The sequence below is a fragment of the Homarus americanus genome, unplaced genomic scaffold (assembly GCF_018991925.1).
Source record: "Homarus americanus isolate GMGI-L3 unplaced genomic scaffold, GMGI_Hamer_2.0 scaffold52806, whole genome shotgun sequence".
Taxonomy (NCBI): domain Eukaryota; kingdom Metazoa; phylum Arthropoda; class Malacostraca; order Decapoda; family Nephropidae; genus Homarus; species Homarus americanus.
In genome coordinates, this window is record NW_024720773.1 from 8,462,080 (window position 1) to 8,479,151 (window position 17,072).

The window sequence follows — 17,072 nt, forward strand, 5'->3', positions numbered from 1 at the left end:
TCTGTACTTATGCTAGTCTTTCCTACTATACCATAGACTGCAAATTAACCCAGGGTATTGTTCACTCCTGTGGGCTCAGAGTCACATAGATGGATGGAAATAAGAAGATAATTCTTCTCATCATCTCAATATTTGTGACCTGATTGGGCAAGGATGTGGTTAACTAGTAGTGCTTTCCTTTTGAAATCTGTAATATGAATATATTTATCCTACACAGGTTACCATACAACAGGGAAATTCATGTAAACAGACTTTTGTGGTGACATGTTAAATGCATAGGTAAACACTCTGTGACAAGTATTGATGGTGTAGCCAATACAGAGTAACTGATTTAAATTGCTTTATAATGACTATTATTGAAGACAAAAATGACTATGAGCAAAAACAACTTTGAGAAATAATTATAAGAAGTAAAAATAGGACAATGTATTCATACTTTACCTACAAACTAATGTCAGTATTCTCCCCAACATATTTATGTTACTACAGTATTATGCCTTACTCTAAGTCTCTCCATCTTTAAGAAAACTAATGGTGAATATGAAATTTTCATTTGACATCACAGTAAATTAAATATTGATAATGGTACAAATGATAATAAAAACAGTACTGTCCAGCATTACAGTTGGCTTCCTTCGTATCCTAAACCAGTTGTCTTCATTATCATGGGAAATATATAAGTTCCTCTTGCCAACTAAAGTTAATGAGACCCAAAGGGTCAACATTTACACATCCAACCAATGAAAACAATGCAAATTACACCAATAATACAGAATCTATTGGAACCTAAAAAAAAAAATTAATACGTATTTCAATAAACTGCAATAATGAGTGAACAGCATTAGTCATAACCTGTACTGGGTCTACTCGTACTGTTCTGCCTACAAATTTTTTTAGTGCAAGTCATAGTAATACAAATAAAGACAAGAAATACATAATTTAATGTCATATTTTTAAGAACTGACAAGGAGTCAATAAAATGAATCCTTTACCACTGAAACTCTCCTGATGTCAAGTTTGTAAAATAATCCTTTTAGTAATTACTGTGCCCAAATAATAATTTATATATTATCCCAAAAATGTTAAACTTACACTAAATGTAAAGCCTTTCAGTTTCTCAGTAAAATAATTAGTATTATGGGAAAAACCAAAAACTGGTAAATCAACATAAAATATATGTCTGTGTAAAACATTTCGGGTCCATTTTATAAAAGAAAAAAGTCCTTTCTGTATATTGTAATCTTGGTTAAAAAGTCCTAAAACTAATTTAACAAACTTGAAACTAAACACAGAATGACAACATGTGGTTTATCTATTCTCTCAAATTAACCAATTGATGGTGAATCCTACCATCTTTTCCAACTGCTTCTGACTTTTTTCATCCAATTCATCAACGCAGCCAATTGTCAACTTGTTGAGGATGAGTCCGTGTAGATTCAATATTAACCACTCAAGGTTCACATACCTCATAGAACATGCCTGGAGGCACACCCTCCAGCAACCTCGCCTGGAAATAATTACACAGCATGAGTGAAGTGCTTCTACTGATCTCCCATCCCTGCAACTCCTCCCACAAAGAAATTCTAATCGGTTTTGCTGGGTAATTCATGAGTAATAAATATGGTTGCCAGACTGGCACTTATAATCAGATAAAAAGAAATTTCTTTGACAATAACCAGAGTAATTTAATATTTCAAACATTTATCAACCCTCGAAATATAAATGTTGCTTAAAGCCCGAATCATACTTGCTCGTTTTGACAGCCATCTCTGATGTCATATAGTAATCGATGGTGTCACAAAAACATTGGTCCATTCATACGAGGATTAAAATTTAAACAAACATGGATGATGATAACCTGAATATGCATTCCTCGCAACGACACACGGAGGCCCCAGCTAGAAGAGAATGGCCACAACAAATACTGAGAGGCCACTTCATGTTGATTTTTTATCTTATTTACCTTGTGGCCATGCTGAGGGAAGGAGGCCATTTCTTGATAATTTTGTCTAGGGTTATTTTGAAGACTAATACTATTCTTTAGTCCACAGCTTGAGCTGGTAGATATGCTGCAGATACTTTATGGAAAGGGACATATACAGTACTGTAGATTGACCCAGCTTCAATTTATTTATTAATATACAGTACAGCTTCTCCCCGACTTACGACCACCCGGACATACGACCGCCTCAGTCGGTCCAAAATTTTGTCAAATTACGTATTTATGAGTTCCGTCAGTGATTGCGCTGTGTACTGACAAAATTTTCGTTTGTAATTCACTTTAAAATGACTGGCAAGCTTAAAAGTGAGAGTTTTGTGGTGCTGAGAAGAAAAAGAGACACCCATTTTAGATTTTCTATGTATTATTTAAGCATTTTCGACTTACGACTTGGATTTGGGTCCCTAACCCCGTCGTAAGTCAGGGAGAAGCTGCAGCTATTATTTATTATTTATTAATGCTAAGTTGAGTTAAAACTTATTTCCACAGAAAAAGTGTATCACCTTTGAAAAGAGGAGTAAAACAAATGCCAGAAAAATATCTTCTGTACAGTGTTGCTTTACCTTCAAAATCTGCATATTATCATTGTATTGAAGATTTTCATTTCCAATATGAATGTTTACGATCCATATATTTTAAGAGTGATGATATTAGTTAAGCTGAATTTCATTTTTATTTGACTAAATTTTTAACACGAATCTTTAACTTATTTCAACAGCATAGACAGGCACCAGCACTTCCTGTTTGGATATGCAAAATGAAATTAGTTTATCTTTCCTGCGTCGACAGGCACTAGTGTCCACCAAACCGTCCAGTACGGCATCATAAATTACAATGTGACATAGAGACGGCCGTCAAAATGAGAATCTGTAGTGTGACTTGGGCATAATGAAATTTCACAGAAGGAAAATGGCTACCAATATCCAATAGTACTTTACTCTTGTGATATATATATATATATATATATATATATATATATATATATATATATATATATATATATATATATATATATATATATATATATATATATATATATATATATATATATATAAAAGTTAGCAGTGACAGTCAAACACCATTTAGGATTAATGGATAAATATGTCTAATCTAAGTTTTCTGGTTTCATCTACAGTACTGTACAACTAACAAATAAAGGGGCCATCTTAACAGTAACCATGTGCCTGAAACTAGTGTTTCGTAACAAAATTACTATTGCCTTACAGTTTAGAGTAATTTAACTGTACAGTATTCACAAAATTAAAGTAGTGAAGAAACAGCATCAGACAGAATTACAGGGAAGTTGCTATGTGCAATAATTAATAATGAAAACAACAGAACTGGCAGTTTATGAAAATAATTTAAAAATACCAAACCTAAACAATAAAATGCATCAAAAGTTTCCTTTCATGTTAATATGCAACTTTTATTTTGAGGAGAAAGCATCTTTTATATGCATTTGTTTTCCACTTTCATTGCACCATCTCTTCTACACACATAGTTGGTCTAGCACTAAATTTTAACAAGTGAAAATTTTTCACAAAACAATGATTAGAAGACTGCCAGCCAGTCCAGTTCTGGAATATATTCTGCACATGTAGATATCTAGGCTTAATTCCGAATACTGTACAGTATTACTTATGTTTAATGCATCCCTCTCACCCCTTTGTTACATACAACTTCCAACTACTGTATGCATATTACCACAATTACGGTGTGCAATAAAAAGGGGAGTTATACGGTATATTACATGTAGTACTTACTGTCCAGAAATTCGCCGCACTGCAGACACCACCCACTGGGGACAGTCATCATTCACTCCAAGAAAGTTGAGTTCTAAGTTGCCTTGGAAATAAAGTGGAGTCAGGGCATTGGGATTACATTGTGTGGGCAAGGCAAGAGTGAGGCGGATGAACCTCACTGTTTTGGCAATGTTATGGAGCTTCCTTTGGAGAGATTTGAGCACCCCTGGGGTTGTCACTCGTGTCCGGATAGTTTTGATGCCTTGGAATATGTTTAGAACCTCATCACCACCCTCTTGCTCGCCTAAGGAACCCGTAAAGTTATTCAATCGACCCCAGGGATGCAGTGTTTGCACAAATTTGTCAGATGGTCCAAAGTCACCAATTTCATCATGGCGCCAAAAGTGAAGTTCTACCTCTATTGGATCTTGCTGAGTGCGGTTTTTTAAGTACCCAGGAAGACTTTCCATTGTTCTAAGGAACTCAGGAATATGAAAGGGTTCAGTGTCACTATGAATCTCAATTTTTACACTCTTGAGTTTTACAGGAGTATGGGCAAGAAGTTTGAGCCCAGAAACAACATTTTTGGCATCAAGAACCCAATGAACTTGAGGTAATCTTTCTTGAGCTATGATTTTACATACTTGGTGGTTACGTCTACTCTCATTTACAAATTTCCACCACAAGTTGTAATTTTCAGATGGGAAGTTGGCTTGAGAAATAACTGTGAACATTGCATTAACTGAAACATCATTTAATTTATTATAAATACTAAGGATACCTACTAATTTTAGCAGAAAACCTTCCAAATTGTGCAAATGCTTTACTTTCTCATAGATGCTCTGGATATTTTTATTTTCTTTTTCTAGATTCTTGGTTATGTAAGAGGCAGCATAGTACAGAAGCTGACCTTCACTGATGAAAGAATACTTTATGCTGGGTGGAGTGACATTCTCGTCATAGGTACGTAACATGAGTACTGACAACACGTCGTCAGAAGGAATAGCTACTGTTTTGCACAAATTATCAAAATCCACCACTATCTCATCTGACAGCACATGCTGTCCAGATATCAACAATTTCCAAGCATATTTACTTATAGCTTCAATAATAGTTGATTTAACATTACCAAAATCTTCTACTGGCTTTGCAAGATGTTGCTTAACCATATTAATGTAGCCGTGACAAAGTTTATTGTAGAAAAGTGAGGCATTTGTCATTCCTTTTAGTATATCTGTTTTTTTCTTCCATAGCATGAGAAGAAGACCTAGTGTATTTGGTTGTTTGATGTGACTGCCTAGTTCTCTACCATTTCCATCTAAATATCGATGCAACTGTTCTTTCTTTTCATTGGTCTCTTCTTTTAGTGCTTTTAACAGACGTAAGGTAAATGTCATCTGTCTTGAATCATCCATGCAACAAATATCAACTGGAAGATGGCCAACATGATGTTCCCATATTAGGTTTGCACACACCTGCTTGAATTCTGGGCGTGTCATAAGAATGATGCGTTTCTCAATGAAATTTGAAAATATTTCTGATACAATAGCACAGAGATTTTTTGAACTTGCCTCATAAGAGTCAATGATGAACAAAACATCTAACTCCTTGAGTATTGGTATAATCCTTCCTTTTTTAAATGAGACACCTGTATTTATCAAGAACTCTTCAAGCAAGTAATCTTCTAGTGAGGAGGTCTTAACTTTGTTTGCATCAACCAAAAGTACTAAATCAAAATTATTTATCCTCTTAACTTGACAATGCTTTTTTTGCCAATCCTGAAGGAGGTAATGACAAAGGGATGTTTTGCCTGACCCAATTTCTCCACTGATAAGTAACACTGAAGGAATCTTGAACCTCCCAAGAATCATTGCATCTGTTGTTAAGAGATTTTCAACCTTCATCTCTCTTATACTGTCTTCAATTGTCAATACTGTACAGTCTATAGTTAGCTTAAGTTTGAATTTTTCAGTCTCTTTGCCATTCATCCAGTCTAAAGGACTGCAAACTCTCAGCTTTGGGTATCGGCTTGCCAACTCTCTTCGACCTGACACAATCATAAGTGCTAATTCATCATTGCAAAGAATCATTGTATCAGATAATGTACATTTCTGGGTTTGGATTTGTTTCAGAAGTGTCTCTACATCCTTTAATTTGACCTCCATGTCAACCTCAAAGGCTTCACTAACATCCTGATAAATAGATTTGATTAATTTATAAAAATGTTCCAATTCTACTGCAAGATTTTCCTCTTGTAGGTCATATTTATGACATATCTTATTCTTGTATGTTTTTAGAACTTTTATAAAACTTGTACATTCATCACTAAGCCATCCATAGAGGTTACTACAGACTTCTACCATCACTTTGTATGCAAATGACATACTTACAGACTGTTTAGATATATCATAATTAAGATATCTTTGGTCCTCTGTACAGATACTTAACTTCTTCTTTAATTTATCTTCTGTCCAGCCCAGCTTATTTAAGCAGATATCCTTCACAGCCCTTGTGCCTCCTTTGGTACTCATGCTGGGGTGCTTATACAGAACACGCAATACATCACACATGACCATCTTCCCAGCCTCCTCAACACAGCGGAAGATGATGCTGAAAGCTGCTTTTTTTTGTAACTTCTCCTTATCCTCTGGTTTCATCACACCAGATAGAGCTTGTGGACTTTCAACAGTCTGCATCTTGAATACTTAATTTCTTATTGCCACCTAAAAGTTAAAGTAAAACTAATTACCAATCACAACATTAAACCATAATTATTTATGCAAGATGGTACATCATTCAATTACTGTACTGAGAATCAACTCACATAATTAAAGACTACACATAGTCAACAAAAACTTATTGTTTAATGATGGATTTATTTATTTTTTCCTACCAATGCATTGTGGACCTTTTTAAAATATAAAAGCAGAAAGTGAAATTTTGTATCGTGGATTCATAGGTATCAGCCAAACCTAACCTAATTGAAACTAACCTAATCTAACCAAACCTGAACTAATCTAACCAAACCCAAACTAAACTAAACAAACCTATTCTAACCTAACCTATAGCAAAATTTATCTTTCTGGTTATTTTCCAAGCCACAACACGTTGTGGTTGTATTTCAGTCTTTGAGCTTAACATATCAATATGGACAAATCAGATACTGAGAAATATACTGTAAACAGTACCTGTACTGGATACAAATGTATACAAATCAGGTCCAAAAAACTAAGAAATGTACAGTATTGTACAGTACTGTACCTTACAATACACTATCTCAATTTTGAAAAGAAGCTGGCAAAAGTCATTAACCAGTGTACAGTAACAATGTTCCAATATAAAGAATATGTACTGTACCTGTACTTAGTTGCCAGTCAGAGACATCCATAGACATTGGGATAATCAAAGGAAGAATTCCAGGGGGCTCATGGAAAAGTGTGATTTTAAATTTTTGCTTGAAGTACAGTATTAAATATGTTCTTATTTTCACGACAGTCGAATCAAAAGGGGGATCTTTAGATTAGGAACCCCAGTTACTTCACACGAGGATTAAACGTAATAACACTAATTGGTGTGTTAGATTAGGTTAATAGATTACATTGGGTTAGGTTAGTCCATTAGTGCTTTCATCAGGTTCTTATGTATTCAGACGTTTTAAAACAAAATAATTTGTCGATTTAATTTCAAAGTGGATGCACAGTACTGTACTGTATTATAGAATTAAATTTTAATTTCTCAATTTCAACATGATTAATAATATTATGATGGTTACAATACTATTGTATAAATTTATAAGTACAGTGGTTACAGCACAAGTCAACTATTACCCAGGAGGAAGGCTCAGGTATTCACTCGGTAATCTAACTGGTACAGTATGTATAGAACATACTTTTTGATATATCTATTTTAGCTTAGCCACCCAATTTGGTGCATTATTCAACCTTTACATGCCATCGTCCTAGACAATCTAGACGGGTCTGTAGTTATATAAGGCAAAAAATATGACGTTCATATTTTAAATACCCAGAGTAGACCATCAATTAGACCTAAAAAAAATATATCCACTAATTACCTTAAGTTCCTCAACCAACACGCAAGCTTTATTACTAAATTATGAAAATGTGCAGAAACCGGACTACTATGGTCAACATAACTTAACCTCACACCCCCCGGCATATTTTAGTCGTTTGCTAGAAGTCAAAAAATAACATTCTTAGAATTGTCTAAACTATTGATTGCAAAGATCAAATTCCTAAGATTCTCGTGTTGTAGTTTAGTAAAATAATACCCCCATCATTTCTCAAGTTGTGTGAAATGTTAGAGTGAGTGATGATTTGACTTCACAGAGCGTCCATACCTTAGGTAGAAACACAACTAACAATTTTAGCCAGCAAATTTCTGACAATGAAACCCAAGTAGTTTATTTCAGCAGTCAAAACTGGCCGAAATAATCATGCATTCACTGGAATTACAATCCTCTACTACATTATTCCCCAATTGGTTCTCGTCCTGCTTTACATGTGCATACTGTATTTGTTGATAATTTACCCCTCCCCTCCCACAAAAAAAAAAAAAAACACTAACTTACATCAACTCGTGGTTTCCATTCCTCATGGCGGGACTCCCACTACCGGGTTGAACAGATCCCCGCCTCTAATAGAGTCATATTCCTCCGCCGCTGCCAGTTGGTTACTCAGTTCCAATATTCTGTGACTCGTAAATTTTTATTTATCTTACTGTTTCTTAAAATTGAACTGCATACAAAATCCTACCAGGAAAAGTTATTAAAATAGTTATCCGCAAAGTGGCCACAAGTGCAGTACACTAACTTTCACTATTGATTTTGAACTTTTAAGAACCTAATCACATTTTCATAAACCTACGAGGCTAATGATTTTTAAATCAAAAATTTAATGAGCGGGAATTATACAGCATTGAAAAGCACAATGATTTATACTTTAAAATGATGCATCTTATTTTTTTTGTTTAGAGAATGCAGTACAATTCATAAATGATACCCTCTTACAAGTTTTGAAACGATTTGCACTGGGTCAAGATCGAAAATATTAGCTTTTCGAAATATAAATTACGAGAGGTATTGGTACATGCGATTATAATATTTAAATGTGAAAATGGGGGAAGTTCACGGCAAATCGAAAAATTGAGACAATATTCTCTAGAAACCACAGAGGAACATTACTGCCGTTGTCATACGGGTTTTCGTAACGGAATAAAGATATGTATAGTTGGAAATTTTTTGCGATTTTATTGCGAACTCTAGAAAAAATGCTAAAAATTAACAAATCAAGCAGATCCTCCGCCAGTTGTGAATCGGCTGGCATAAGCAGGTGGTCACGTCGTCCTATCTGACCTTCAAGAAAAAGTCTCGACAAACCATTGCTCAGGTCAAGACTCAAGATCAAGAGTGGTCTACCTTGAGTGCACACAAGTTGTAGATCCAAGAGCCCTGCCATTCGTGATCAGTAACGTCAGCTGTATTCCGAGAAACTACAGGTGTCGAAGTGTCATCCAAAATGGCAAGTGAACTCTGCTGTTTATCCAAATATAACCTATTCTTGCTGTGTTAGGTATGAGTGGCTTGTACAGATTATATGGGGGTATTTTCAAATTTGAAATAAAATTGCGTAATTTTATTTTGCAAGACTTTATTCAACATTAATCCAGATTGATATATAATTAAACAAACTAACACTCAGAACAAACTTGGCCAAATTTTTTGAAAATCACTTTTCATTTTATTACAGTCTCAACGTTATATTAAATATATCGACATACGGGGTTTTTATAGGAGTTTATTTATAAATGGAAGCCGATTGAAATTTTGAGATCCTTGGGCTAAAGGTCTGTTTCTGCCGTTACCGTTGAAGCTGTTGTTCTTCCCGTTATTGATGGTGGTGGTGGTAAAACGGCAGCGTTGTAGGTACTTTACCAATTCCTCTTCTAGTTACAATTTCTGTCGATATTATGATTCGGTGGGTGTGATATTGCCGTATATCCTGACTCTACTTATGCCTCCATCAGGGGCGATGACCACCCTGACGTGAGACACTGGACCCACTTTCTCCAATTCAGCCTCAAAGAAGTGATGGTCGTGCGCGCGCATCTGGAAATAAAAACATGGGATTATCTAATATTCAGCTCTTATCACTAGGATACACTTAACATAATTCAGATATCTATTGCGAAAAAGTGGGTCCTCGAAGCATGACTGCCCGTTTGAGAAAGTGGGCACGGCACTCTGTACCAAGCCTCTGGTACACAGGTGCGCGGTCGGGATTGCGCTCTGCCTGTTTCACTCCAATTTTGTAAATTTCGATGGATCGAGCTAGCATCCCTTAAAACAGGAAGCGAGCGACATCCGCTCAGTCCCTGCACTGAATAGAGGAACAGGCAATTCAAATTTCTTACTAGCAAAGGTTGGATTCACAAAGGTTCAAATGAAGATTTAAGAACATAACATTACCGGAAACATCTACGGTGAACAAATGTAACACTGAAATTATATCGTGACTCGCTCTAATGCCAAATTAATATCATAAAAAGATAGAGCACAGAGCAACTCCAATGCTGACGACATAAATGTCATTCGGACTTTCAACATCTATTCAACGTTGAAAATCCCGCTGGGTATGTTCTGACCTTCTGTGGGGACAGTATGGTCAGCCAGAGGGAGTCATCATTGCCGAAGTTTGTAGGATGCTGGCCTTGTTTTAGGAGGCAACCGTCTATTCTGCACGAGTCAGGGTAGTTGCCCTTGAAGTGGTGAGTGTCCACCTCCACCTTGAGGATGTTGCCATGGTGACCCAGACGCAGCACAGTCCACTCATACCCGCTCACTTCCAGCACTCCTTTACCGTCAGCTGATCAAGGTACAGAAAGGATTTACTGTTGGTTCTTATTAGTTAGTATTGTTAGCAGTAAACTTACTACGGCTATCATTGGTTATACTAAGAACAAATACAACAAAACTAATTTTTTAGTTTATCATTTCCACAACTTTGCTGACTAGCTGTTCGGGCGGTCGGCTTGTCTGTTATTCTGGTTTCTTGGTTAACTTAACCTAAACCAATCTTAATCCAGTTTAATGCATCAAATCTTGAATACACGGGCTTCATTCAATACAATTTAATTTCATAATATAACTTGGTTATTTAACAGTCTACAACTCGCCCAATTCCAATAGGATATAAACTAACATAACACACCCCGATTTCATGGAATAATCCAAGCCTGGATCCAAACAAAAGCATACTGACCAACAAGGATGGGTGGTCTGTCCAGCCTGCGTGCCGTCTCCCACCCGTCGCCCATGTTGACGCCTCGGCCAGGACCGATGAGGTTGCGAGGGTGACCATAGTGCGCGTCGCTGTATTCCAAACACACACCACCACTCTCCACCGACGCCAGGTCCAACATCTTCACAACACACCGCATATTAATAACTCAGACCAAAATATACATGGCATTTAACAGCTCTTCACAGCAGACAAAATTAATGCACTTCAAATATTAAATGTCACCGAAGCCAGGCCCAGGGTCCATTGAAACACCCGCTTCACTGTCGTATGTGCTTCACTACAAGCAAATAGGATTGTGTGATTTTTGATAGTGTAATTTCTACTTTTAGGTTTAAAAAACTTTTAAGTGCCATATAGGGCAGAATGCTAGTCTAGAGCAATTAACATTCAGTCTTTTTACAGGTTACCCCGTTCATAACACGCTCGAGATATCAAGTTAATCTAGAAAAACAAAATTAAAAAATATGACGGAGACTCACTTGTGTTGGGGATACGAGTGACCAGTCAGGAACCGCATACCCGAAGACTCTGAGCCTGGCGATTCCTCCGTCAGGGTAGATGTTCAGCCGAAGATGGGTATAGCGACCGTTGGATTCCGAAGGAAGGTAGGTGTGCCTAGTGGAGGGGTAGCCTGGTCCGGCTTGACTCCTTGGGATGATAGTCGTCCATTCCTGTGACGTAAGATCACACGCTTCTTTAAAGCCTGGTAAATATTGTTTGAAAAAATTATATATGTAGTTATATTATTGTACCTAACCGAATCAGTCACCCTTACCCTTGGTGTCCTGATTAGCCAGTTACTTTTTTAACAGAAATCCCCAATATTGCCCAAGAATAACTCCCGAGGACGTGATCGTGAATACAGGACGCTCGTACCCCAAGATGGCAGCTGTCTTTTTTCTTTTCCTTTTTTATTGGCAACGTGACAATACCGTCCTTGCGGAGAGGCTGACAGGAATAAAAATGCACAAATTTAAGTCCTGTTTGGAATAGTCTTTTTTGTGTGACAAATTTTTTACTTGTTGCTTCTGGTACAATATTTTTTTTAGATCAAAACTTAAAGTTCACGGTCATTTCAGGGTTTGGTAGCAACAATCAAACTACACCGAAATGCCAATGATTATTCTACACAGTTTAAGATTAGAATCAAACTGTGCACGTGTCTTAATAGCTCGTATGCTTATTATTTTGTATTCAGGATTTCCACTAAACGTTTTAACACTTAAGCCAGTAGGGAAAACACTACTTCGAAGTACTTAAATGGCTTGTAGGCCTATTAAGGTGTTCCAATAATATTTGTCGACAATGTGCTCCTGTTAAATCACAGTTCATTCACCGAAGGCACGGCGGCCATCTTAATGTTAAAGGAAAATAATACGCCATGACATATGAACGAAAATTTCTCATTAGTACCTGTGAGTTGAGGGCTTCCACCTCTTTCAGCTGCTGGTCTGAGGCTTCAGTGCCCATCTCGCTCTTCCTCTCTGGGATGACTTTCTCCTCTGTAATACCAGATGGGGGGGGGGGTCAGGTCAGTCAAGGTCAAGTTACAAAAATAGCTCCAATGTCTCGGTCAAACATTAAGCACTACACCTACAAGGGTATAATCAACAGCAGTAGACAGAACACTTAGTAGGTACCTTCAGGGGTGAGGACGGCTGCTTGGATGGACACCCGAGGCACGTAGTTACCAGTAAAGTGACAAGTGTCTACGTCTACACCCTCGACCACCCCAGCCACACCTGTCAACACCAGAATACTCGCTACAAAACTTTATTAAAAATATAACACTAAACTCACTACAACACTCGGATCCAACACGGTTTTAACATTAATTAGCCATCCTTATCCAAGTATTTTAGAATATATCAGGCTTACTTCACCTAATAATTAGAGAGCCTAACAAGACCAGAGGACAATAATTATACAATATAAACCTGAAGTAAGGGACGTTATAATGTTAATTAGGATGAAATAATGAAGTATTGGTTAAGATGGGAGAGGAATGACTGACCGAGTTTGATGATGCACCAGTCATGGCCAGGCTTCCTCTTCCGTCGCGTCTCCCAGCCGTCCATCCACTTGCCGAACTCCGTAAATTCTCCCTCCCGCCACTCTGGCTCACTCTCCTGCAACAACTCAATTTTTACTTTCGAAAAACACGGGAATCATAGGAATTTCATCTTTGCAATCAATAGTTTAGACAATTCCAAGACACTTTTCTTTGACGTTTCCCTCGCTAATGACCTTAATCTAATCTAATCGCGGAGCCCTGCCCACCTGGACCCCCCGGCAGACAGTAGGCCTATTAGTCGTGTGCGCGGGAAACGTCAAAGAAGAAAAAAGTGTTTCAAGAACTGTCGAAAATACCGATAGTCAAGATAAAATTCCTAAGATTCCCGTGTTGTCCGAAAGTAAGATAAAACTAATAAATAACCGACATGCAACTTTCTCATTTACTCCGTCAGTAATAAAGAGTTTTATTACCACGCCTGCAACTGCGACGCGGCGTTTTGCTTCAGTCCCCAAACTACTGTAAAACCGGTTTGGGAATTTGTACCAAACTTAGTAACTTTATCTTGTGGCAAAGTCGTTGAAAATTTGTAAATTGCACTAAGTTAGCCAACGTTGTCAGTAACTGTTCATACAATCCTAACTGCCAAGTAGCACCAGCAGTAGTGACCCTGTAAACAAACCCCAGCTGGACTAAGTTGATATAATAGATTAGAAGGCGAGTAAGGAAGGAAGGGGTCCGCTGTCTGGCCGATTGTGTTGTCAAGGTCGCTTAGAAAAACTTGTCTGACGCACGTAACATGGGTACTGAGTAGGACAAGGAAGTAGGAACTGGACTTAAAACGAGCGAGAAGCAGCCCTTTATTTTACACCCACGTAATCACAAGACTTTTTACATAAGGGCTGTAGCGTTTGACCTCTACAAAGTCTACAGAGAAACTCGTAACAATGTTTTTAATGCGACATCAGAGGAAGAGGACTTTAGCGGATTATATAAAGAGGAGTGACAATCATATAACATTTCACCAAGGCCACATCTACAGCTTATATATATATCCCTAAAGGTTCACTATTAATATATAATTCTGTATCGCCAATTATGATTAGCAAGACACTAGAGGCTTCACCAACTTCATCCCTACATGGTTCATAACTTAGTGGAATTTCTCAGTTGTATGCAGCATTAAGGTAGTAAATATTTTCCACAATCAATATATAGTTCAGAGTCTTTGTACTACCACTAAATTTACTAAGGATTAAGGAAATAGAGCACCGAGGTAACTCATCATGAATCAGCTTATCGGGTGACGACAACCTTGAACTGTGTGTGCGTTGGTTAAAGAGTAGCGCTGCACTCACTCAAGCTGGGATTCTCAACCTGCCCGAGGGTCTCCAGAGGGGGTTGGGGGGTGGTACACATTGATGACTAGCATAAATCAATAAATAATATACTAATTTCACCAGATTTAATTCTTAAGGCTATATAAATTTAATGCTATATTTTAGAGGATAAAAGTAAACAGTATAATGAGGTAAGTAGCTTCTCGCCAAGTACCAAATATGTTTTAATACTACCATTCTATATTGAATTTGTGTCGATTAAGTACCATTCTATATTCTGTGTTTCGGTAATGTGGGTACGGATCAATAAGGACCTGTTAAGAAAAAGGTTGAGAACCCCTGATGTAGAGGTTTACCAAGGCTTATGTGTAGCTGACCATCTGTGTAACTCCTTATTTTTCACAACTAGGTCACCTTTCAAGGGACTTGGTAGATAGATTCTCACTTATTCCCCCGAATATTACTTCATAACTTCCGCTTGATCTCTACAAACAAACAGACTAATTTTAGTAACTTCCCAGTGCTTGTTCATGTGGTTAACAAGCAACATCAGGTCAAGTCGATTTTAAATAGGTTACCTGTTTTTATGCCACGAAGTTCACTTCCGAATAACCTTTTTAAATCACTATAGCGATACTACAGTCCACACGGAGAACAAGGTCACATGAAGATGGTTTACCTTTAATAAATTCTCAGCTACAGTGAACCAGTCATCAGTTGCGAACAGGATCCGTCCGCCCAGCTGTTGAAGGGTAAAAATAGGTTCATTATTCCATCAGGGTGAGGTGGCCCGCTACTATCAAAGTTAATCTACTTTAGTTATTACTTGTGTAATTTCATTACTTTTCAAATCCAAAATGTACAGTACACTCAGAAGCTAGTTCATGCCCAGTACTAGTCAACAGTGTTTAACTTCAAGTGACCGACCGCCCAAGGAGCCGATCAGTGGTGGAGTAGGAAAGTAATGTAAGGGTCAAAAGGTGACTGTCACAAAAAATAAAAATTGTTCATAAAATTACCTAATCATACAGAAAAAATATATCTACTGTCATCCACAGACCCACCTAGTACAGTGACTGGCGCGTTTTGCGAAACAACTGATTACGAGGTAGTAGAAGCTACCGGTTACCTGAAGGAACCTCGCAATAATAGTCAATAAGTATGTAAAATAAGCAGTCCACTGCTACCTTTACATGCATTTTATTTGTTGCGTGTTTATATTTTTAACATAAAAAAGAACGTCATTGGCTCCTCTCTGCTGGACGGTGGTGGGTGAGGAAGAGGGGGGGGGGGTGTCGTAGTGCCAGGCAGAGGGTGTGCAGTAACATACTGTCATGTTTAATAAGTTATCCTCAATATGTAAACACCGAGATTGTATATTTGGTTTTGGTCGACACCGAGATACACCAATAAAACGTTACTGTATCCTGTATTATGTTGATAATTCATACTTGTGTTAACTTCGGGATGAACTTATGGCATGGATCTGCCGTCGCTGGGGGGGGAATTTTTATTTATACGCGTTTGTTGTATGCAACAACAATAGAGTATACGATAATGGTGCATTAAAGTGTGTAATGATAACAGACGATGCATTTGTCTCGTTATATTTGTTAAAAGGGTAAATTAATTGGGTGGGGTGACGGCAAACAGGAAATGGCCAAACAACTGAGCGTTTGCTTTTTATCAAACAATTAAATACGCTAATTAACTCCAAGGACGAGATCTTAGACTAATGCTTGCGTCTTATTGAAGCTAAAAAATAACATTTTTCGTTTACCTTTTCCGATATCAGATTGTTCAGTTCAGCATATGCGGGTTTCTCCCCTGACGCCTCTTTTATCTGTGGAGCCATGTTGCCCTACCCGTTGGAACAGACCAGCACTCAAATGTTGATAGAATAAGTGAGTTACTCCCACGAGAGCTGCAACACAACTGGCTGGTATACTGTAACTTGCCTGAGCTAAACTCCCAAGATACCAAGGCAAAAACTATATACGAAAGATAGGAAAATTCGAGCTTTTGGGTGTGCGTGTAGTAAGGGCCTCTGAGGCAGATGGCGGTGGTATCGGTGAGAACGTCGTCTGTTTGTTTACCGAATACGTCAACTTGGGTGGTGCCAATAAGACTATATACGATTCACATGTCGAGAAAACAAAAAAGCTTAATGGTTAATAAACTCAGAGAACGTACAAAATATATAATATAAATAATAATGAATAATAACACAAGAAGCAGAGGTGGAGTTAGAGATTGACAACCCCCCCTACCTTTCGGAGCTAATTTTATTTGGGGCCTTGCCGATAGATGGCGCTGATTCAAGCTTTGCGGCGCACGGTTAATTCAATAGCTTTCCTATCTTTCGTATATAGTCTCTGTACCAAGGTCATACTACGATCTGCCCATGGAAGATTCAGATTTGCCCCCGAGGGGGCTAGTTTATTGGGCACCCCCTTATATCCTGTGCAAGGTGAAGCGCAGAAGCGTTTACAGCGCCCAACAGGGAAGTATGAAAAGTTCATACGTGCCTTTATGACTCGTACATTAAGGGCGTAAAAGCCTGAAGGGTCATAGGTTCTGTCAAGTTACATAAAGTGAGAGAATGATGAGTGTGTGGGGGGAAAGTTCCCGGTACATTTTATCTGTTTATGGCAAAGA

The 17,072-nt window shown here is 37.7% G+C and overlaps 2 protein-coding genes across 2 annotated transcripts; both read right to left on the reverse strand.

Annotated features, from left to right (window-relative positions):
- Window positions 1–744: 744 nt before the first annotated feature.
- LOC121861012 lies at window positions 745–8,573 on the reverse strand. The gene is made up of 3 exons (XM_042358462.1): window positions 8,330–8,573; window positions 3,763–6,464; window positions 745–1,507 (listed from the first exon to the last, which is right to left on the reverse strand). Exons 2-3 carry the CDS (start codon window positions 6,435–6,437, stop codon window positions 1,321–1,323), a joined length of 2,862 nt encoding a protein of 953 aa, XP_042214396.1. The 5' UTR covers window positions 6,438–6,464; window positions 8,330–8,573; the 3' UTR covers window positions 745–1,320.
- An 817-nt stretch (window positions 8,574–9,390) lies between these two features.
- Window positions 9,391–16,361, reverse strand: LOC121861014 (allantoicase-like). The gene is made up of 9 exons (XM_042358464.1): window positions 16,195–16,361; window positions 15,094–15,156; window positions 13,075–13,189; window positions 12,701–12,802; window positions 12,474–12,562; window positions 11,540–11,731; window positions 11,019–11,178; window positions 10,402–10,622; window positions 9,391–9,865 (listed from the first exon to the last, which is right to left on the reverse strand). The coding sequence occupies exons 1-9, from the start codon at window positions 16,267–16,269 to the stop codon at window positions 9,725–9,727; spliced, it is 1,158 nt and encodes a 385-aa protein (XP_042214398.1). The 5' UTR covers window positions 16,270–16,361; the 3' UTR covers window positions 9,391–9,724.
- Between the last annotated feature and the right edge of the window lie 711 nt (window positions 16,362–17,072).